Below are 21,697 nucleotides of genomic sequence, written 5' to 3' on the forward strand. Positions count from 1 at the left end.
TGGGCTCCTTGTCTTTTTTTTACCTTTGTTTTATTTCAAAGTGGCCTTCTGTAACAAAAGAAACAAAAAAAATGCCTTTGGGTGGTTTAGGTGGAGGTGAGGTGTCGCTGCTGTGTCGGTGTCGGTGTGGTTGTCCGTGCGCACGCCTGGTAGATTCCTGTAGACATGCAATGCAAGGCTTATTGTGTCTGGTTTTTGTATGTAGCCTGTGTCTCTTTGGACTGGTTTGCATCCTGAGGGCGTTTTTTGCATTTAAAGAAAAAAAGTGAGAACTGTTCCAGGTTGGGTGGGTGCAAGGGGCTCTGGGGACCTCCCTTGTGCCCCATGTGATGATGTGGTCAGTGCTTGTTTGGCCCCTTTGCTTTCTGTGATGGGCATCCAGTGTCCCCACTGTGTCTCTGGGGTGAGCAGCCTTGGCCAGATGAACCAGGTGACCTCTGCTTACCTGAGCAGGACTTTGGCTCAGCCTGTCTCGGTGCTCAGGCGCTTGCTTAATTAGCTTAGTTAGATAGATGGCTGCTACAGAGGCCTCCTGGAGCTGGTGTCGAGGTGGGCAGCTCTGAGCACTCACAGGTGAGGCTCCTCTGAGACTTAGCAGGTTTTTTTCTGAACAGTTGTTCATTCCAGTCTTATTTTTATTCTAAAAGCTGTGGGGGTGAGAAAAGGAAAACCCTCAAACTTATGGCCTGTTTTCCATCCCTTGTTATCATTTGGGACAGATTAAAATGGATTATAACACCATCTTTAGGTTATTTCCTCCCTGAGTAAAATATCAGTTGTTAGAAGCAGATGTTTAGTGTTAAGGAAAATAGGCTGTGGGTAGAATCAATCATGGCTTCTTTTTGTCCCTGTTATACAGAATTTGATAATCCAAACTTGAACTATTAAAATACCAGCCCAAGCCCAGCGCTGGATGGTGCAGGCTTGGCAGAGGTTGTGTTTGGCTGTTCCCAGCCTGGCTCACTCCTTGCCTGAGGCTGCTGATCAGTGAAGGGAGGCCCCACTCGCCTCTGTCCCTGCTCTGTCAGGGCGGGGACAGGGCTGTTCTCGGCTGGGATTTGGTGGGAATGGGCCGTGGGATGTCATGGTGCTCCTCATCAGGACGGCAGGGCTGGTTCTGCTCTAGCTCTGGATGAGGCCCATGGGTTCAGCCATTCCCTGTGCTGTGAATAGGAATTTGAGTGTGAGGGAGCTGCTGCCCAAGTCACCACCAGGGAAAAGCCCCAACCTCCCAGCCCGTGTCTGTTCTGAGGCTTTCCCTGGCAGGCAGGCAGGCAGGTCCTCCCCAGGTTGTGCTGCTGTGGCAGGCACAGCCCCGCGCTGGCTGCGGAGCTGCCCGTGCCAGAGCCCCGAGCGAATGCCTTATGGATACGCCTTAACAGCCCGAGCCAGAAGGGTGCTGGGGCTTGGCAGAGCAAGAGCTCAGTGTCTGACTGCAACCACCCAGCGATTCATTGGCTTCTGGCCAGGCCCCAGCCTGGGCATCACTGGGTGAGGAGTCGTGGTGGGAGCAGGGACCCCCTGCTCTGTCACTGCATGTGACCTCCCCCCTGCCTAAAGCATTTATTTATTTATTTTATCTCGCTGTGCTCCCCGCGTTAGTAATGTGTCACTGGAGCTGCTGACTGGGAGCCCCCGTCCCTCCCCTGCACCTCACAGAGCCCCCGTGTCGTGCTCACCTGGGCAGGTGCAGTCTGTGTTTACAGTGAGGACGTGTCACTGTGTTACCAATTTACTGAAATACTGAATACTGACAAACTAGACTGTAAAGATTTTTATGTGTTTGGATACATCTGCTATGTGAAAAAGCAACTAATTTTGTACATATTGTATTTTTACTATTCAGCTGTACAATACTGGCTCTTCATGCTCCAGAATTTAGGTATCCAACATGAATGATATCCATGTAATAAGCACTTGCCTGAAATAAATATAAAACTGAAATAAACATGCACTGAAATCGGAAACAGGTTTCTACATTTGCTTCCCTATGCTTTGCATGCAGATCCCTCACTTTGTTTGTGATTTCCCAGTTCAAGAGCAATGCCTTCCCTCCCTCCGGATCCGCGGGGCTGGAGCTCACCCAGACCAGGCAGAGCTTCCCAGGGGCTGTGTGTGTGTCTGGATCCAGCAGTGCTCTGCAGGGGAAAGCAAAGCCTTTGCAGCTTCAGCAGTCTGTGAGAACTCGGGAAGCGGTGCCCTGTCCTGTGCCCCTCTCAGCTGAGGAGCCCATCCCAGCCCTGCTGCAGGGCACAGGGGTCCCACCAGCCCCATCGAGGCCCAGCAGAGCAGCCTCGTGCCCAGGACCCTCCTGCTGGGACTGTGCCAGCCCTCCTGGGCAGCCCCACTGGGGTGTCCTTCCTGTGCCCAGGGCCAGCAGGGATGGGCTGAGCAGCCTGGCCAGACCTGCCTCACCTGGAACTCTCTCTCTCCTGCAGGTGCTGAGGTTGGAGCCCCAGGTTCTCCCGCTCCCTTGTCCCCAGCAGTGGATGTGACAGACGTGGATGGTCATCCAGCACTGGGCAAGTCAAACCCCAGGGTGGTGTTGGGGCAGCAGGTCAGGGCTGGACCCCGGGGTGGGCTCAGGCAGAGGGGCTGGGGGGGAGCACCACACATCTAAATAACTGCATTAAAAAATATTGACTGTGCAAATGAAATGGTGGAGACATGTAGGAAGGACAGAGGGACATGAGCCAGCTGTAACCCCAGTTGTGGTGCTCAGGTGCCCTGCCCACCCCAGTGCCACCATGTAGACAGGTGAACGCAGAGGACACAAGGACACTGGAAGTTTATTTAGGCCAACATGTCCTTGGATGCATTTCATAAAGGGCTGATCCTTGTTGACAGGGATAAATACCTGATTAGCAGCTGGACAAGCAGTGGCTGAGGGAGAGCTGCACCCACCCCAGCACACAGAGGCCTTTGTTGGGCCTTTTTATGGTGGAATGGGGAAATGTTCCATAACTCCCCAGGGACTCATCTCCAGGCAGACCTGTTTAGCCTAAAAACCTGGAACACTGCTGCAAAAACTGCCAGTAGCAGCCAAGCAGACAGGTGAGACTGAGGAGGGACCATCCCTGCTGCAGAGGAGACGTAGCCAGAGGGGTTTAAGGGGTTTGAACAAGGACTGGGAGTGATGGAGGAGGATCTCTCCTGGAAGTCCAGCAGCTCAGCTAGATTCAGTGCAGCTGCAGCACAATCAGACCTAAAATTTCAGGATGAAACTCTTTAACACTTGTGATAAGCCTATTTCTGTTCCTGGGCTGGGCTGGGCTGGCTCAGGCTCAGCCATGGGTACATGAAAACTGCCCTTAAAGCAATTTAAGGGACCTTGGGAGTCTACTTAATGGTGACCTATTTATTGCCTTTAGCACTACAGCCCATGCAGCTCATCAGAGAAACGTTAATTACATCTCACCCTATCCTCCCAGACAGCCTCATCCCTGTTCTGTGGCTGGAATCACCTCGGGGGGAGAGAAATCGCTCCCAAAGAGCTCCATGGGATGCCTCGATGATAAGTATTTATTCATAAGTTACATTTAAACATAAATAATTGAGCAATAAAGAGAATAGTCTGCTCTCAACAAAAATAAATAATACACAACATTGATAAAATCCAATCAGACAGAATGTTCTAACAAATACAGCAAAGTTCACAGATTGGGTTTGTGTGAAACAGCTGTACAGAACATTCCCAACATACCAAAGGAAAATAGTGCAGTATTATCTGTACATCCATCACTCCCTGGGCTCTGGGAGTTGGAGGTTTTACTCACTCTTCTCATTCTTTTAAAAAATACTTTTCCAGTTTTCAAGTGAACAGAGAGACACACAGGGCTGGGCAGGGGGGCTGGGGCACACCGAGGGCTCCACAGCCGAGCAGGGGCTGCAGCAGCAGCTCAGAGCCCCCCAGGAATTCCAGCTCCTTCACCTGGCAGGGGCTGGTGAGACCAGAGCCTGGTCTGTGTCTGCGGGACCCCTGACAGCTCTGCAGGGCAGGGAGGAGGAGGAGTGTGCACTGGGGGAGGCTGGGCACTGCCATCTGCTCCCATGGGATGGGAATCCATGGCCCTGCAGAGCCCAGGGACAGGAGCTGCCACCTGAGCAGGGTCCTGTCTGTGGGCTGAACCTGCTCACCTGAGCAGCACAGGGAGTGGCCACAGGGTCAGTTTGTAAAGCAAAACCAAGGCGGGTCTGTGTGGGCCATGAAGAGGGAGCAGTGAGAGCCAGTCAGCCAAGGCCAAACTGGTGTTTGAGCTCATCACTGCTCCCATGAACTGTGGCATTTAGGTTAAGGCCATTCTCCCAGCCAGAAACCTTATCAGCTTTAATCACTGCTAAATACAAACCCGAATGTTTCAGCAGCATGAGCTCAGACACATTCTCTTCCATGTTCAAGGCAAAGACAGCGAGGCCAGGACCGTGCTCCTCCAAGGACCCAGTCCAGTGCCTCCAGCAGCGGGCTCAGCCTTGCCTCCACGGCAGCTTCTGGCAGAGCACACAAGGTGCATCCAGGCTTTACAGGTGCAGTAAGTCAAAATAGAAATGTTGCAGTTTGTCAAATCCCCCCTTTCAACATCACAAAGATGTAGGCAGATGTCTTCTAGAGAGGGAAATAGAGAATGCAAAAAGATTTTGTCTAGAAATACAAAGTCAGTGTAACAAGGACTATCAAACACCAACCTCATCTGGTGAAGGGAAAGTTCGGGATTTAAAAGTCTGTTACTGTCTCCTCACTATTTATTACATTACATGGAAGATGCAATTAAAACACCATTTGGAATTGCAGTGCAAGGAATGCTCCATCCAGTGGCTCACAGCGAGGCCCCAGGCACAGCCTGTCCGTGGTCACTTGTTCTCAATCAGGGTCTGCACTTTGTAGACAAGGTCTCTGGCTATCCTCAGGATCTCTGCAGCATCGTGGTGCTCAGCCATTTCTAAGAGACACAGACAAACACCTTAACTCTCAGCACCACCTTCCTGCCCTGGCACTGATACTCATGTAGCATTAGCAGTAATTATTTACTGTAACAAGCAGCAATCCCGGAACATTCCAGGGGGTTGGTTTTGGAGAATTAAGGACAGAAGAAGTGGATGAATCCCTTGTGCTGCAGGACCTGGCATTGAGACTCAGAGCTTAAAATGATCATGGGTTTGTCACAAGAACTGCACCAGACAGTCTCAGGAAGGGAGAAGGGGCAAAGTCTCATTACTTTGTATCAAAATAGCTCTTACCATTAAAAAACTTGATGATATCAGTGAAGTCCATGTTGTTATCACGGATAATCTCTCGATAAACTTCCACAAGTGCTAAGGCAATGAAAAGGACAAAATGTTCTGAAGAGATGTGCTTTGCTGCCCAAATAACTTCCCACACTGTAAATACATCCTCGTACAACAATTCTGAATGGGAATAAACATTACAAGAGCATCTGATTATTCAACTGACCATGTCCCTCCTCTCTCACCAATGTCTACAGGCCTTACTCAGACATGAACAGACCCTGGAGACTCCTCCTTTTCCTCTCCCCCTCTCCCTCAGCTCCTGTCAATTGTGCACGTAAGGCACAGAACTGGCTTAAAGAGCAATTACCACACCTGGAGGTGGGGTGGTGCAGAGCCAAGCCCAGGAAGGAACCTGACCCACGGGGACCATGTGAGAGCAGCACAGGAGGCCCAGCTGTTCTGCAGGGCTCCAGGACAGGCTGCAGGTCTGAACAGGTGTCCAGGTGTCTCTTGGCTTTGCAGAGGGCCTGTCAGCACCAACACTCTGTGGAGTGTGCTTGTGCAAGGATCCTGGGATCAGGGCTGCTCCCACACCCTGCAAGGCCCCTCACTCCCAGCACAGCAGCTCCTGAGCTATTGCTGAGCTGCTCCTTGTTTCCACAAGGACGAGACAGGAGGCATCAAAGCTCACAGACGAGTGGGATCACCTTCTTGAGCAAACAGCCATTTGCACTGGGCAGGAACTTGGCTTCAGTCACATCCCCTCTCAGCCTGGACTTGTTCCAGTGCTGTTTCATCTCAGAGCTGCATTACCTTTCCTGGCTACAAACTCTCCAGTGATCCCAGCTGCCACTCTCCGTCCTGACAGACACTCACACCAAAACACAGAGCTGCTACAGCTCTACACAACCCTAAACTACAGGCACAGAACATTATTACCTCTTTTAAAGTCAAGCAGGAACCAGCGATAGCAGAAGTAAAAATGAGTGTAATCTCCATTCTGGTGCATCAATTCAAAAAGTTCTGAGTCCAGAATCTAGAATGAAAAACATGAGCTGTCAGGATGTGGTCAGAGGTGCTGGAATCCCTCTCTGCTCCTCATCCCTAGCCAGAGCAGCTGCTGAGCCCAGGAACAGCCCTTTGCTGTGTGTGCCAGTGCTGTGACCTGGGTGCCCTGACTCAGTGCTGAGCTCAGGAGGCACAGTTGATCTTCACCATGACTTTAAAGGGCCAAGGAACAAGGTGAAGATCCTACTGTTTTCCAACAAGTGGCAAATGTCTATCTCCATCTCCACCCCTCCTCTCTGGCTGTAATTCTACAAATCCACTCACAGCTCCTCCTTCCCCACTCCTTGGAGCTCTTACCCTTCACTGTGGCATGAGGTGAGTGCTGAGCCTCTGGCACAGCCTTGTCTTCCTTCAGGTCCCCTTGGACCAGACTCACCTGGATGAGGGACCGCATGTTGGCAAAGTGTGTGTCCATAGCACCTCCGTTGGGGAAGTTCTGGCTCATCCTCTTCATCAGGTGGCTGAAGCAGCTGTAAGCCAGCTGATCTGCAGGGACAAGGCAGACACTCAGTGCTGGCAACTGTGGGACTTCTTGAACCAAAATAATAGCACTGCAGGGCTTGGGAAAAACAGGGTCTTCCCCTTTGCTGTTCTCTGAATCCCAGGATTTAGAGGAAAGAGAGGTTGGTTCCTGACTCTGGACCATTTTTACTAGTTATGTTTCAAAGAATCCAGCCTGCAGTTGTCTTTTCAGCATCAGCAACTCCCAGAACACAGTAATTTTACTAACTTGGGTAAAATTTAATCTGGAAGTCAGTGAGTGACAGGGCAGCCCCAAGACACTAATGTTAGCCATTTCAACAGCCACAGGTGGAGAAAATACAAATCAGGAGCTGTAGGTTTGATTTTGCTGGTGACCCAGCCCTGGTTAATGCAGACAACTCCCTCTGAAACAGCATTTCTAAGGAAAGACCTCACTAAGGATACCAGCATGTCCCAAAGGAAAACCCTTCCTACCATTGTCAAGAATAACCATCAAAGGAGCCAGGAGGTCACACATGCCTTGGACATAACCAACTTCTAGGTGCTCCCAGACATAGCTGTGGAAAGAAGAAATCCTTGTATTGAAGGCTGATTCCATATGTGATCAAATCCTAAGCAGCTGCTGAAGGTGTGAGTCTCAGAACCTTCTGACACTTCCCAGAGTATTTCACAGCCCTTCACTGTTTGCTGCCTGGATAAAGTGGCCCTCTGAGCATGGAGTATCATCCTGATCAGGAGAAACCCAAACCTCAGAGTACATTCAGAGAACAGTTCTCTAAAATAGGGTCTGTCACTCGAGAAATCCTCTCAAACCTGCATTCCAAACTTGGACCCATGCTCCATCCTGGAGTCTGTTCCTCCTCCTGGCAAGGTGTTTTAAAGTCATTAGTGAGAATTCTTATTGACTGTTATTTGCATATTTTTATAGTTTATAGATTAGCTTATGGACTGTGACAGAAGTGTGAAAGGAGTTGGGTTTACAAGCTCATTACCTGCACATGACATTTCGGAGCTTCTCCAGGTTCTCAGCAGTAAAATACCAGTAATTCCGGTCACATCTCTGGACATCTTTATCAATTCTGTGCAAATTTAAGGCAACAGTGTCCAATAACTCTATCTAGAACAAAGAAGTTTTAGTTAGATCTGCCAAGTTTACAGCATTCCCAGGACTCTGTGCAAATTTGCTCTGAGAATCCCCACACCAGAAACAGTACAATTATACTCTGAGGAGATGAGGGCATCGAAATACTCAATTACTGCCAAAAATGCCAGGTAAAACACATTTGTTTTCACTGGGAAATGTGCCAAACCTGTCTTATTTCCAAATGGCTATTTCCAGCTAAATAATTTCAGCAGAGTGAAGCAAAAACTATGCTGCTGGGTGACAGCAAGAGTAACAGAGGTGGTGGCATCTTGAATCTAGATTTAGGTTGTGATTCAGTTTGACTAGATGGAGGTTTTAGCTTGATTTAAATATTATTAGAATCTTACAAGCAGTATATTGTCCACACCCCCAGGCACTTGAAAGTTCTAACTGCTAGAAATGTGCCACACTGATTGTCTTGCCCTCCTACTTTAAAAAAACACCCAAATTTTTCTTTCAGCCTTATTTCTACTCTAGCTCAAAATGAAGATGAAAAGATTTGGATGGAAGAATCCTCAGTTATCATCCCACCAGCTGTGGTTCTAGTCTGGGACTCTCTCTCATTAAATCCTATCTGGAAAAGTACCAATGTTTGCTAAAAAAGCAGTGCTGTGCAGAGAGATGATGGTGCTTCAGTTGTGACCTACTGTGTAGGACGCAGCGCAGACCGAGGCGACATCCAGCAGGTAATCCTGGGAGCCCAGCTGGGAGCCCAGCTGCTCCTCGGGGACGGAGTCCTGCGGCTGCAGCAGCCCCGGCTGGGCTCTCTGCCCACTCCTTCCCCCCTCAGCGCTGCCTTCCTCCTCGGCCCCGTCCTCGAAGGAGCCGCTCTGCCCGTCGTCAATGCTGGACAGGATGCCCGAGGCCACCGAGTAGTTCCTGGAGGAGGGCAGCCCCGAGTCGGGCGAGTCGAACTCGGCGGCCGCGGGGGCCGGCGCCGTCAGCGCGGGGTCCTCCTGCCCCTTGGGGTCCTGCTCCACCGAGTCCGTGTCATCCACAGATACAAACACCTGCAGAACCAAACACACACTGCAGCAGCAGCCAGCGTCTGCTCCGTGCTGGGTCTGACTAAAGGAGCTACAAGGAGGAGGTCTGGAGAGCTCTTCCTCTGCTGGGAGGGGATCTGCCTTCCTAGATGAGCCTTAGAGCCCCTTCGGCATGCCCTGCTTAAGAACAGCTGTGGACTAACATGGAGACACCACAGCTCCAATCTCTGCCCAGGGTTCAGGAGCTGTGCTAACCTCCATCTCTGCCTCCTGGGGCTGCCCCTCTGCAAATGCTGAGCACTGCCCACCCCGGAGGGTGAGTGGGCAGGGAGTACCTACATCATTGCTGATGGTGGAGTCCCTGTGGATGAGCCGCTGGACGTGGCTGTCAATGCTGCTGCCCGATGAAAACTTGGCCAGCGTGGCTGAGTGTGACTCCTTCTCTCGCTGCTTCACTATGACCTCGCAGGCCTTCCACTCAGCCATCACCTTCTGGTACCTCAGAGCAATGTCTGCGTCCACCTGCAGACACAGACACGTCCTGAGACACTGCCCTCCTTGCCAGAAGGCACTGACACGGCGAGGAAACAGGAGGGAGAGGTCTGAGGCAGGTGCAGGGTCTCAGACTGAAAGCCCAAAGGGTGCCGAGGCCCTCTGGCTGCAGCAGCGCATCCCTGTGACTGGAGAGGAGCAGTCAGGTGTTGGGTATTAAATGCAGGGCATTGATAACACTGTAGGCACCAGAAAGGATCTATATAAGCAGCTGTATACCCTATCAGCAGCACTGTGCCACTGTGACAGTGACCCAGGACAGAAAAAAAGAGCTCATGTGAAAGCTCCCACAGAAGTCAGATGCAATCTACAGAGAAAGCGCTGCCTCTACCTGCATCATCCCTAATTCCATCACACCTCCTTCCAACTCCTCTGGACCACCTCTGATGTAGCCCTTGTGAAGAATTCCAGGTCACAGGTTCATAGACACCAGCCTGTACAGAGTCAGATCCCAGGAGAAACTCTGGGATGCCAGCTCCCACATTGCACTGTGCGTGGCCAAATCTATCCGCACTGGGCACCAAAGGAATAAACCAGATCTTTGTCACTGCTGGCTTTCTCTTTTGAAAGGCAGCCACAGAAACCCCCTTGAGCTATTAAGGGATATGTAGCAATTTTACTACTCTGTCACTTGTCAAGAGCTGAAGAGAAAGCACAATTGTGAGCTGGCTCCAGGCTCCGTGCTCGGCTGGCTGAGCTGCTGCCCGAGCCTTCCTGCTGAGAGCTGCAGGCTGTTTGTCACTTGAGGTAGCTGTCGAGTCATAAATCATAAAATACAACAGTTAGTGGAGGGCTGGAGGACAGCTACATCTGGAGTGCAAAAATACCATCAGAAGACAAAGATGATAAATCACCTGCAATGACTTCAGTTAAGGACACAATGAGTTTTCTGTACGTGCAGGTGTTATGAATGTTTTCATGTCTCTCATTTAACAGACTCCTACATTCAGTGTAAACTAGGTCTCCAACAACCCATTTCTTTGAGGAGTCAGCTATTACTCGTGTTTACTACTGGTGTTGAGTAGCTCCTTACAATTCCAGGTAAGTTTGGAGTACCCCTGGGTGAGCAGGGTACAAACTCAGGGAGAAAAATCTTCTGTAGGAGCCTGTGTTCTGCAGATGAGATCTTTTCTGTATTGTAACATCTCTGTATGAATTTACTGTAATTCCTATCATACAGACTCCAGTATTTATCTCTTCTTGCCAGATCATCTATGTTCTAGCTGTACAAATGCATGTGCCCTTTGGAGAAGGGGCTAGCATCCATGAGAGATGGCTTCACATCTCCCACTCAAAACTAAGCATCTGGGTCCTTTTGTTCATTTCCAGACATACCTTTTATTTCTACACATGGATCATAAATCTGATAGTTCATCTACTTGTGGAGATCAGAGACAGCAAAATGCAGTCTATGCAAGAAACCTCCAATATCCTTGCCTTTCTTGAAAATCTGAGATTAAAAAAAAGAATGGAGCAGTGCTCAGTAGAACATTCCTGATGTACACACTACAGCCAGAAAATCTATAATAAACATCTACTAAGATGACTGGATTCAGGGGGGACAGTCTGGACTGTGACCCAGTTTGAACAGTGAAGGGCTCTGTTTCTCCATCTGTGTTCAGAACTGGCCTTTAAAGATTATTTTGAGTAAAACAACTCAAATTGCCACAGCAATGTTGGTTTAGTGCCCCATTTCAAGACACTGATTTGCCCATGGCAAGGCTCGAGGTCAGGCTGTCCTTCTGCTCTGCAGGTGCTCACAGGGATATAAATTACCCCTTGGCATGTAACGTAATTGGGAGTTAGCAAATGCCAAATGTTTTGATATATAAACCCCTTCTTATCAATTTAATCCAGAACAGAATCAGCGACTGCAAGAGTGCTACCTCCCTGGTAATAGCACTAACTGAAAAGCAGATTAATGTGTTAATTATATGAGGCCAAACCTCATTACTGTTCCATCCAGTTCAGCCAATCTTTGGGTGATGTCACAGAAAAGCAATGTTTTACCAGCACACAGTAACTCCAGAGGGTCCATCTGGGCTGTTCCCAGCTCCAGAAGAAGTCCATGCATGCAGATGCAGCACCATGGAGAAAAGGCAGTTATTTCAAGGAGCAATCTGAAGAATAATTCAGCTAATACCATATAAAAGAGGGGTGAGTAGAATTCCCATCCAAATGTCCATGTCTCCCCATTGTATAAGTGACAAATTTGTGGACACAGGAAGCATGCCACAGACAGAGCTGAAAGCAGGTTCCCTGACTTCAAGAAAGAGAGAACTCTCATTTAGTGACATTCAGACATTAAAACATGGTATCAAAACCCCTCTGCTAGCATGTGCTACTAATGTTTTCAGTAGTGTTTCTCCCTTGGGAGTATCACACAGTAATAAAGACCAGTGGTTGCTCTTCAGAAAACAAAACCTACTCTGCAAATGTAACTCAGATTCCACGGAAGCTATGGCTTACCTGGTCCATCTCCTTCTTGGCCATGCCAAATTTGTAGTGACCTAACAAGAATGGCCACACTTCCTTCCGAATCTCGTGCTGGACCCCACCATAGTAGACTCTTCTTAGTAATTCCAGTTCCTTGTAGTTCTGCAGTGGTCAGGAGAAGGAGGTGTTGAAGGCAATACATCAGAATTTAACTGAGGTACACTCAGAGATACGTCACACTGAGTACAGAGACGGCGAAATACATGCAGGACACTAAATAAATTCTGCAGCTTGATTCAAGCCTTTAGGACCTGAGCTGAAATCCAGCCCAATATAGGCGTCATGCCTTCCATAAAAATAATCTAGATTTGAACAGATGAGTTGCTTTGATAATAATTTATATCTTTGCCATCATCAGAGAAGCAAAGGAGAGAAGAGACTGTGGGAACCGACTCTCTCTCACAAGCTGAGAAGTGACCCTGTGGTCAAACACCTTCAGTATTTCCTGGGGCCCACTGCAGGTGATGTCCTGCCCAGCACAGCAGCGTGAGGAGCCCGTGCATGGATGTTGAGGGGACTGTCACTGACCTTCCTGTCCTTCTGGTACTTGCTCCAGAGCTCCTTGGTGAGGCCGGCGGCGGCGCAGGCGGGTCTGTCGGGGGGCACGATGCTGTGGTTGACCAGCGCCGAGAGGTGCGTGCGCACCGTGGACAGGTGCCGGCAGTGCGCCAGCCCTGCGGGGACAGCGAGGGGCAGCTCAGCCCAGGGGCACCCCCAGGGACTGCCCTGCCTGCACCGAGCTCGCTCTGCACCGTGAGAGAAGGAGCAATGCAGCAGAGCCAAAGGCTGACCAGACGGGACACGGACCAGCGACATCCGCGTTACCCCGCGTGTAAAACCGCACTCTGTCTGCGCTGGGCAGCGCTCCTCCCACTGCCAGCAGCAAAGCCACAAACACTGAAACCCTCCCTGCTGCCCCGAATCTCGGGTCAGACTGCTTTCTAAGCCAAACATCTCGTGTTGCTTCAATAAACATATGGATACCACATGGGCCAGAGATAAGAGGCTTCACTTACATCCGTAAAAGGCTCTGGAAATGATCTGCCTCTTCATGCTTTCACACAACATCTTTAGGGGAGTTCTGTGGAGAGGCACCAGCAGGGTAAGAGCAGGTGGTGAAGACAGAGAGCATCAAGAATTTCATGCTGATCCCTCTGTCCTACACACAGCAATTTTTTCTCTGCACCAAGATTTATTTAGTTAAAGGACACAGTAATAACAAACTCCACTTATTAAAGCATTTCCTCCCCGCAGTGTTTTGGCCCCAGACAGATTTCCCCCTGGCACACAGAGCCACAATTGCTGCAGGTGCACTGTAGAGGTCTGTGTCAAATGGAACTGTTGCCCTTCATTCAGTTGTGAATGACTTGTTAAAGACAATGTTCCCAGAGCTGAAGTATTTTACACTAGACAAAAGAACTAGACGAAATTTTTCTATCAAAATGTGACTTGAGCATAGTTTAATAGGTTAGTTCTAATAAACTAAATTTGTTGCTGCCTAACTTTATCTTTTTATATTAGAAACTAGTTGAAAACTAGTTGAAATTTGTTACCCTTGAGTGCTGCAGCCACTCAAACCTTCCTGCTTTTACCCGTGGCATGCACACAGTCCCCAGGTAAGCTCTGCACAGCCTGCTCACCTGTCGTGGATGCAGGTACAGCAGCTGGGAATGTCGTAGGGAGAGCTGCCCATGGAACAGGAGATACAGGAGGAGCCCTGGCTGCAGTGCTCCAGCTGCCACGACAGCAGGTTTGCCCCAAAGCCTTGCATCTCTATCATCTCACTGGTGTCTGTGGAAAAACCAAACGAGACAGAAGGACATCAGCCTCTTCCATTCTCTCCCCTTCCTCCTTCTGTGCATCCTGATGGCTCATGCTTCACTTCTCAACAGGCTCTGAGCCTCGGTTCCAGAAACAGGAGAGCAGCATCCCCAGAATCACTGCTCTGGACCTGCAGCATGCTGTGCAGGGTCCCTTCCCAGGAAGCCAAACCCTTTCACCATTTGCCCCTCTCTTGCCCATGCACATCCCAGTTCATGTTTCAAGAGAATAGAGAAAAGGGTGCTGCAGTAACAACTAAACTGGTTCTTGGGTAATATTATGGAAATGTTATTTATGGCCAGAAGAGATAGTCTAGCCCAACACTGTATTTAATTCAGGCCTCACAATTTCATTTTGCAGTTCCTGGAATCAGCCATAAAACTGCTGGTCCAGCCAGAGTGAAAGCTGGAGCATGAAGGAAATGAAGGCAAACCGAGTCAGTTACTTTCAGAAGATGCTTCTTTGCCCCTCAGAACCAGATCCTATAACCCTAAGCACAGAAGGACAGTTCCAGTCCTGCCAGTGTGCATCCTGTATTTATAAAAGGACACTCTCTACAGGAGCTTGTGATCCAACTGCACTGTACAATGCAGCTTCCTGAGTTAACCCTGCTCCACCAAAGCTATTTGCCTTTTTAACCAGTTTCAGAAAGGCAACTCAAAAAATCAGCAGCTCCCTTCAGAGAGCTTGGCTTTAGCTCTTCAGCCTTCCCAGCTGGCATTTGAACTCGTGGGGTTTTTGGTTTATAATAAATAACTGGCCTTTCAGCTCGCCCATGATTAAAATTAAGGCAAATACAATAATGTATGTCATAAAGTATGCCACTAAATTAACATTTACAAGCAAAATCCAGTCCCCTGGGCCGTGCTTTTAAAAACAGATATTTGTTGAGTGGTGGGGAGGGGCAATTCCAAACCATCTCATGCATTTTAAATCAAGGTAGCACAAAGCATTTTAGGAGTGCCTATTAGAAAGTGGGCAGAGGTGAGGGAGGAGTGGAGTAAACCCATATTTGTTAACAGAAAAAGCACAGGCTCATGCGGAAGCAGTCATGTGTGTTTCATTTCACAAAACAAAGTGTGATGCAAAAATGCTCTTCACCTTAATTCTTCAGGAAGGAGCTGAACGACCCAGTCTTTATTGCAGCTTCTTATTGGGTTCAAATAAAAACCACTGGATAAACATTTTAGATCATTAGTTTTTGCCTCCCCTCTGTAGACAGGAAAATTGGGTTTTTAATTTCTAATTGTTTATTCTGTTTATTAGAGAAACAAGGAAAGAACCCCACAGAACCTAAAGATTCAGATGAAAGGTACCTGAATTAGTGAAGAATTAGAGTGAACAGCATCTTTTATTGAATTGTAGTGGTGTTATCTGTAACTTCAGCTACATGCAAAAGTCGAGCATGTTGCAAAATGTCAAAGCAGATGGCTGGCAAACCTGCTACAACAGTGTTGTCATTATGGGACGGGGCTGCTGGAGAGACAGCAGCCCAGACAGGCTATTCCCAGGCACATCCCTAACTCTGCCATCCCCTTCAAGATTGAATAACCAAAAGCAGACACCTGACAGCCATTCTAGTGGCATAACTCACATGTCCTATTAACTGACTAAAATCTAAATTGTGTTCCTTGTGGTTAACGTGTATGTGGTAGTTAAATGTCTTCCTTCCCATTTTTGCCCATACCCAGGCACAATCAGTTAGGACACACTGAAACTTCCTAAAACAGAGTCTTTTTTCAAGGGCAATACTATTTTTGGAACTTCTTTCCATCCATGCCTTCCAAGAACTCTTTATTAACTTGGGCTGGGCTTTATCAATTTCCAGGAGCTGCTCCCTTGGGATAAGTGTGTGGGCAGCCTAGAAGAATTGAAGCTCTCCTTGAGCACTTGTTCATACCCTGTCTAACCCAGAACTTTGGCATTGTACAGAGATGCAGGGCAATTATTGTCTCTTGCTGTCAATCCCACCAGTCCAGGCTATAAAAGAAAGCATGGACTTCTCAGAATTCAGAGCTAAACTACTGGATGCAAATGCACACACATGTTGAGAATACCAACTTAAATAATATGAAGAAATAGATGGCAAATTTGTGGGGGGGTGGTGGAGCTCACAGCTGATCCTCTGAAGCCCACCCAGCCTATGGATGCACGTGGAATGAAAGCACTGACCCCAGACAGGCACTGCATCTCCACACAGCCTTCTCTGCATACTCTGCTGCCTCATCTGTGAGATCCCAGAGCTGTCACACTCCCTCCTTCTCCCCTGAGAATCTGCTCTAGTTTCCAGCCTTAATGGTGGGGCAGGAAGCCCCTAGGAGAGGAGGTTTGCTGCCCAGCAGCACACAATCAAGGGACAGGGAAGATGCTGTTCCCACTCCCCACAGGCTGTGAGCCCACTCCCAGCCTCTCTGCACAGTCACCTCCATCTCCACACCCCATGGTGTGAGTGCCATGTCTTTCCCTGTAATAATGCCAACACTGTTGTATGCATCAGTGGAAGGAGCTGCAAGAGAGCTCTGGGACACAGGGGGAGGAGGATAAAAACCTTTCATCCTATTAGGAGCTGTGAGGTTCCGAGAGCAGATCATTGATAGCATTGCGTGTAGCTTATCTTCCTCCTCCTCATCATCGTCAACAGAGGTAGAGCGGCTGGCAGCTAAGTGGTGGTAGTTAATAGTTACTGCTCAAAGAAAATAGTGAAAGAAAGAACTCAGTGCTGTGGGAAAGCTCAAAAGGACATGGTCAGCAACGACAACGGACCTGAATCCTGCCCTCTGCTCGAGGGCACAGCTCTTGAAATGGGTGTGAAAACTGAGGTTCCTACAGAAACAAAGCATGCTCCACCAAGCTCAGGCCAGCCTTGGAGTGTGCACAGGCTGTGGGAGCACACGTGGCACACCACGGCACGGGACAAAGACCCCAGTGCCAGCCTGCAGCAGCTGAGTATGCTTTTCAGCAAAGCTCCAGGGCAATTCTAGGCTCCAGCTAGCTTCTGTCCTTCACTGTGCCCTAGCAGTGCTGCGGCCCTTTCTCTGAAACCTGTGCCAGATGCAAAGGTCACTCCCAGCTGTGTGTGGCCCTGCACACAGGCAGAGCTCCTGCTGGCACAGGACCTGCAGCTCCTGCCCCACGAGCCCCCAGGTTCTGCAGCCCTCCCTGCACCAGGCCAAGGCACAAGTGCTCTGCAGGTGTGTGCCAGACTTACCTGTGCCAGCCCTGACAAAGCCCAGCCAGCGCTGTGGCCCAGGATCAGGAGGCTGCAGAGGAGACTCCTGCTTGCTCAGCTGCACTAAGTCCCAGTGAAGCAGGAACTCCAAATCCCCTGTAAACTTTGGGGTCTGATCTTCCCAGGAAGTTCTTGCTTCTTTGCCAAGGGGAATGAAACTGAACGTGCTGTTGGAGAACTAGCTCAAATGCCTTCTTGCATGTAAGGAATTTGTATTCACTGATGACATGAGGTGGTTTGGTGCTTGGGAATTCAGTTGGTTTCCTTGGAAGGGCCTTTATCCATTGTTAAGTTTGTGCTTCCAAGCCAGGAAAACTTAGCCCAGGGAGTTCTTGGGGTACTTTTAAAGGCTTATGGTTGAGGGGTTTTTTTCTAATAACAACATTATGAGCAAGCATTGTGGCCAGTAAAAATATCCTCACTTCAGGAGCAAAACTGCTCTTGGCTAGTCAAGCAATCTTTTTTGTTTCAGTCTCAGTTTGCAAGCCCAGGGGAGTATTTTGAAAACTTGCTCTGTAAAACACAGAGTAAATACAAGATTCCCCACCTTAACTCCAATTTCACTAAGACAGCAAGTTTCACTGCATTAAGGAAACCTAAGTTGTACCTGTTGATCACAATTATCTCTCAGTGAAATTTATCAGAGGTTTGGGGTTTTTTACCTCCTTACAAAAATGTGGCTTGTCACCTGCAGGTACTTCCCAGGATTTAACTTCAAGATTTTCTCAGATGCCTGATTTGGTTTTTCATTTGGTTTCTTTTCAAACAAAGCAGAACAGAGGCACTTACTGTTATCATGCTTGTGTCCAGGATAAATAATTCTGAAGACATAGTCTGTGGATGTGTCCTCAGCTGGCATCTCCTCCAGATCCACTGATTTGTTGCTGTTCCGTTTCCGAAGCTTTGGAAACACCTTGCCCTAGAGAAAATAATGATTCCACACATTCAGCTAGGAGTGACTAACAGAGTACAACAAACTAAGTACTACAGATCTTTGGCATCTTAAATCTCCAAACTTTCAACGTTGGGAGGAGGTGAGGGAGAAAACAGTGGAGTCATATACGGGTGGTGGTTTAGGGGTGCTTAATTCTACTTTTCTGCATGCTGTAAACCAGCCTTTTCTTGTAATCTATGGGAGCTGGGCACCCCAAGCCTCTGGCAGCAGCTCTGTCCAGTCCATCTGAGTCTCACTTCTTTTGTGTGGCTTTGTTTCTTGATGCAACAGCAGATTCCAGCTCATTGCTCAACGGGGTAGTGAAGGTGTGAACAATTTTTAAAGGCCACGTTTAGTCCAGCAGACTGGACTAAATGGAGTTGTGTCCTGCCTTACATAAAGCAGCTTGAAGTCAGTGCCTGACCCTGTGGGGCAGAGATACCGACAGCAGCCTGACCCAAGAGCTCAGCAGAAGCAGCAGTACCTTGCCCTGCTGGGACCACAGCGGGGGCTCCAGCTGGCCACGGGGCAGGAGCCCGTTTTCCAGGCAGGACAGGAAGGCGAGGAGGTGCCCCCCTTGGGGGAAGTGCAGCGGAGGCCTCTGCGTCCCGTCCTGACTCACCAGCACCAAGGTCCATCTGCTTTCTGCTGCAAGGAGGACAAGGGGAGTCCACACTGTTACATCACAGCCTCAGTTTTCTGCTCTTACCTTCCAAGTAAATTTTATTTGGGATCATCTCTAAGTAGATAAATAAACCTTTGTAAGGCACAGTGTGATCTAAGGATGATATCAGCCCTTTAGTCCTAAAGAAACTCAAGGTACAAGCAAACTATGAAAGCCTCATTCAGTTGTCATCCTCTATCAGCTGGGACTGGAGATTTTAACACTCATTCCCACATGGCCAGAGCTAGTCAGAGGTGTTCCTGACACTGAGGGAGGAAAAGCAATCATTCAAGTGGCTCTCCTGTTTATGTATTTTAAAGGAATATACGCTTGAGGGTTATGCTTACGTTGCTGGTGGCAGTGGATGCAGACGATCTGGCTCAGTGGCACAATCAATGCGTAGTCCCAGTAAACACTAAAGAGGAAGGAAAATGCAGGAAACATTGTTTTTTCCATATTCAGGAATGCTTGCAGTTCCAAGCACCTGATAGAAAGAACTCTACGAAGTTAATAACTGCTTATTAAATTTGATCAATGAAAGTAAATTATTAATCAAGTAAACAGCAAAGCTAGTTTCTCCCCACTGCATATTCTGCTACCAGGTTTGTACAACTTCTCCTTCCCTCTTTCCCTCCCCTTCCTCTTTCCTGGAGCCCCCCAGCAGGTTACACAGTTCTTCCCATCTTTCCTGAATGCAATGAGTACCTTTTCTCCAGTTCTGAATCTCCAAGGGTTCCATTCATCAGCTGGTTTGGAGTCCATTTTAATGTCAAATTATCTGCTGATTGATGAAGAGACAGATACCCAGGAATTGCCTCCAAGTCATCTTTCTGTTCACAGAAGCAACAAACAGATAAGCCAGGTGACTCAAATGCACAAAATATCTGCATGAAATATATGCTCCAGTCTTTCTATGCCATGCAAGTTCCATAGCTGCAGTATCTAGGAAGTGCTGCGGGAAACCCCATCAGCAAAAGTACTGGAATACAATATTGCTACTAGCAAGAGGGGAAAAACCACGACACAGTCAGCTGGTTTATGAAACACAGTCCGGTATGTTTGTTCCTGCCTACAGCCCACTGCTCACTGACAGTGGTCAGGCAGTGACAGCATTTGTCACGTGTCAAATCTACCCCAGCCCCGGAGAGCCAAGCAGAAGGCAGCTCTGTGCTGAGAACAGAACACAGCGAGCCCTTGCCAGGTGGAGCTGTAGCCCAGCTCCAGCCCTCCTGCAGCAGTGCCAGCCCCGCTGCTGCACTCACCGGCTGCACCAGGACGTTGTTCTTGCCGTAGAGAAGGTGTGTCCGGGAGTTCTGGTGCAGGGACTCCACGTACTCCCGCGCCGAGGCGGCAAAGCGATCCTCCGACGCGCTGCCGCTGGAGTGGCGCTTGCGGATCTGCAACGCGGCCGGGCGGTCAGCGGGGCACAGACAGCACTCTCAGAGTGCAGCTCCTGTGCAGCCTGGGGCTTTGCAGAGAAATCACCTGGACTCTCAGCTCAGCCCTCATCATGGCACCTCAGAACTTTTTGTGAACTGCCTGGTCAGATCACAACTGTCAAATGCCACAGAATTTAGTGCTGGAACTCAAACTTTTCTGTGTACGGATAAAGACGACATTGTGGCCCAAATGGACTTCTAATCTGTGATAAAGCTCTGTTACAGAAGTCAGGCTGTTCCAGATTCAGGTCCCACCCTCACGGGGCTGTTTTTATTCTCAGCCTGTGCCCCAGCTCAGGGACAGGCCCAGAGTAAATACCTACTCCCAGGGCCGGGCGCTTGGAGGGCGAGTCCTGGCGGCCGTGCGCGCCGTGGATCCGGTGCCGCTGCACCAGCTCGTCGGCCGAGGGGTCTGTCCAGTAGTGGTCAGCTGTCTTTAGCTTGGTGTACTCCAGAGCACACGGTCCAACTAGGGAAAGAGACCCAGGGAGAACCTGCTGAGTCTGTTCAGAGACACACTCACTGCTATCCTGCTGGCTGAGCACTGAAGGTGAGATTTCCTTCTCGAGCCAAGTGAATAATAATGGTCACGGATCCCAGGGGATCAGCCCACAATACAGACAATATAATAATGTATCACTCCTATTAGCCAGGGCTGTATTCCTGTAGGACACAGTGCCCTGCCACGGCAGCATTAGCAGTTACAAACTGCCAGCAAGCAATCAGTAAAAATCCATTCCCATTCTGCTTTCTAATCCAACCAATAACTACTATTAAAACCAGATGATCAGTCTCTTCTGGTCCTGTGAGCAACAAAACATCTTCACTGTTACTCTATTATAAACAGTTAACTACATACAAGATACAAAATTCACCTGTTGTAACACTGTTATACTGCAAAATGCTTTAAGAAACAATTTACTTTCTTCAGCATAAAAAGTAACTTCACAAGAACTCACCTAGCAGAGAAGCCAGTATTGGGCCACAAACAGGATCTGCCAGTAAAGCTTCCTTTTCATAGTATTTACTACGAATAAAAGATCAGAGCTCAGTTAAAAACAGTAGTTGGTATGAACCATTTCAAAGCTTGGGTTTAGCTACAGGTCTAGCACAATGGGCCTCTTGATATGCTCATTCTATTCTAGTCTCATCAATTTTCCAGCTGAGCTTGGAGAGGCAGGAGCTTGCCTTGCACTCATTGTGTTTACCCAGTATATTTGATTTGGGGCTTTGGGCAGAATTGCAATATGGGAATAAACAATAGTTCTCTGCAAGCAATTTTGTCCATTTTCCACAGAGACAAAACAATCAACACATTCTTAAACACGTCTTCCATCTGTGAGGAATCATCTTGAAACACTGTGAAGAACTGTGAACTACTGCACTGCTCTTGCAGTGACCATAAAGTCTTGCCATTGCAGCAGGCAAAGCTGCTTTACAAAGCCACACAGCCAAAAAATCCAAACACCCACAGTTCTGGAATGCCACTGTTCTCTGTGGTCTGTTCACTAGATGGGGCTCAAACTCTGAAGCACCTGCTCCTCCTCCAGGACAGAACAGCTGAAGGATGTGAACAGGAGCATTTGAGCAGTAATGACACAAAAATGCATGGTTACAAGCCTTTTGAAAAGGTTTGTTTTATTCACCAAGTCAGG

The 21,697-nt window shown here is 48.7% G+C and overlaps 1 protein-coding gene across 10 annotated transcripts in view; it reads right to left on the reverse strand.

The window, feature by feature from the left end:
- Positions 1-3,504: 3,504 nt before the first annotated feature.
- Positions 3,505-21,697, reverse strand: part of SGSM2 (small G protein signaling modulator 2) — a 36,623-nt gene continuing 18,430 nt past the window's right edge. Inside the window, exons 5-24 of one of the 10 annotated variants that reach the window (XM_050981886.1) lie at positions 21,002-21,069; positions 20,366-20,511; positions 19,866-20,000; positions 19,309-19,433; positions 18,951-19,018; positions 18,424-18,584; positions 17,795-17,924; positions 16,325-16,459; positions 13,596-13,746; positions 12,972-13,036; positions 12,484-12,629; positions 11,929-12,057; positions 9,247-9,429; positions 8,569-8,931; positions 7,770-7,894; positions 7,252-7,334; positions 6,671-6,780; positions 6,166-6,262; positions 5,236-5,403; positions 3,505-4,937 (exon numbers count right to left, since the gene is read on the reverse strand). In XM_050981886.1, the coding sequence (XP_050837843.1) occupies positions 4,849-4,937; positions 5,236-5,403; positions 6,166-6,262; positions 6,671-6,780; positions 7,252-7,334; positions 7,770-7,894; positions 8,569-8,931; positions 9,247-9,429; positions 11,929-12,057; positions 12,484-12,629; positions 12,972-13,036; positions 13,596-13,746; positions 16,325-16,459; positions 17,795-17,924; positions 18,424-18,584; positions 18,951-19,018; positions 19,309-19,433; positions 19,866-20,000; positions 20,366-20,511; positions 21,002-21,069 (2,677 nt within the window). In that variant the 3' untranslated portion in view covers positions 3,505-4,848. Of the gene's footprint in view, positions 4,938-5,235; positions 5,404-6,165; positions 6,263-6,670; positions 6,781-7,251; positions 7,335-7,769; positions 7,895-8,568; positions 8,932-9,246; positions 9,430-11,928; positions 12,058-12,483; positions 12,630-12,971; positions 13,037-13,595; positions 13,747-16,324; positions 16,463-17,794; positions 17,925-18,423; positions 18,588-18,950; positions 19,019-19,308; positions 19,434-19,865; positions 20,001-20,365; positions 20,512-21,001; positions 21,070-21,697 lie in introns of those variants that run through there. The other 9 variants (XM_050981885.1, XM_050981887.1, XM_050981884.1 and 6 more) reach the window with 9 other exon arrangements.

The sequence above is a fragment of the Serinus canaria genome, chromosome 19 (assembly GCF_022539315.1).
Source record: "Serinus canaria isolate serCan28SL12 chromosome 19, serCan2020, whole genome shotgun sequence".
Taxonomy (NCBI): Eukaryota; Metazoa; Chordata; class Aves; order Passeriformes; family Fringillidae; genus Serinus; species Serinus canaria.